The sequence below is a fragment of the Penaeus monodon genome, chromosome 30 (assembly GCF_015228065.2).
Source record: "Penaeus monodon isolate SGIC_2016 chromosome 30, NSTDA_Pmon_1, whole genome shotgun sequence".
Classification (NCBI taxonomy): domain Eukaryota; kingdom Metazoa; phylum Arthropoda; class Malacostraca; order Decapoda; family Penaeidae; genus Penaeus; species Penaeus monodon.
The window spans coordinates 33,135,083-33,136,014 of record NC_051415.1 but is presented as its reverse complement, the minus strand read 5'-3'; the positions used below and the strand labels follow the sequence as shown (position 1 = coordinate 33,136,014).

At 35.1% G+C, this 932-nt stretch overlaps 1 protein-coding gene across 1 annotated transcript in view; it reads left to right on the top strand.

The window, feature by feature from the left end:
• LOC119592427 (ubiquitin carboxyl-terminal hydrolase 16-like) overlaps positions 1 to 932 on the top strand; it is a 48,003-nt gene that overhangs the window by 32,269 nt on the left and 14,802 nt on the right. Inside the window, exons 10-11 of the mRNA XM_037941250.1 lie at positions 41 to 186; positions 412 to 654. Of these exons, the coding sequence (XP_037797178.1) occupies positions 41 to 186; positions 412 to 654 (389 nt within the window). The remainder of the gene's footprint in view (positions 1 to 40; positions 187 to 411; positions 655 to 932) is intronic.

The window sequence follows — 932 nt, the reverse complement described above, 5'->3', positions numbered from 1 at the left end:
CAGGTGGGATTCTTATGACTGTCAATCTATAATGTTGCAGATAAACCTTCATATATCTCCGGGACTGAATCTGGAACGGTGACTGTAACCAAAGGAACTATTTCTTCTTTCGATGACAACTCTAAAGCCGCAAAAAATCAGCGAAATGCGCAAGCGAGTGTTCTTGCATCACTGCCGAAAGTGAAGGTATGTTTTGAGAGATTTCATTTTGAATTAAGTAGAGAAGTGCTTGGAAAGTTGGTGAAAAGAACTTAGAGATAATATTTGGAAGGTTAGTGTAAAAGAACAACTGACAAAAATTTCAACTTGATTATTAATTTGCTGAGTATAACTTTGCATGTCTCCAAGTACTGTATTTTATTTGTGAAGAAGGAATTATTTAGGATAATCTGATTATTTACTTCTTTTTAGGGTCTTAGCAATCTAGGCAACACCTGTTTCTTCAACTCAGTAATGCAGTGCTTGGCACAGACACACTTCCTGACACAGCTTCTAGATGTACAATGCCAGAGTGGTCAAAGAGTGTACTTACCTGGACAGGCAAAGTCATCTCTTGATGATCCTAAAAAGTCACAAATCACAGAGAATGGCAGAATTCAGCAGAAGAAAAAAGAAAAAATTCCCCTGAATGAAAATGAAGAGGATGTGGAACTGGTGTGTATCTATCTTTGCTTTATAATTGTTATTGTTGTTTTTTCCACCTCATACTGGAATTCTGTTTCATAAAGAAAACTTATATTGTCTGTAAGCTAAAATTTGATTGATTCCAAGCCAGTATGTAAATGTGTCAACTTATGTCATTCACATCTATCTTATGTTATTATCACTTGGATATCCCTATTTTTTTGTTTACTTTTCTTAAGCAACTTGTAGATGTCTGGAAATAATTTTTGTTTATTGTTTTGTGCTTGGCAATTAACTAAGTGGGGCCA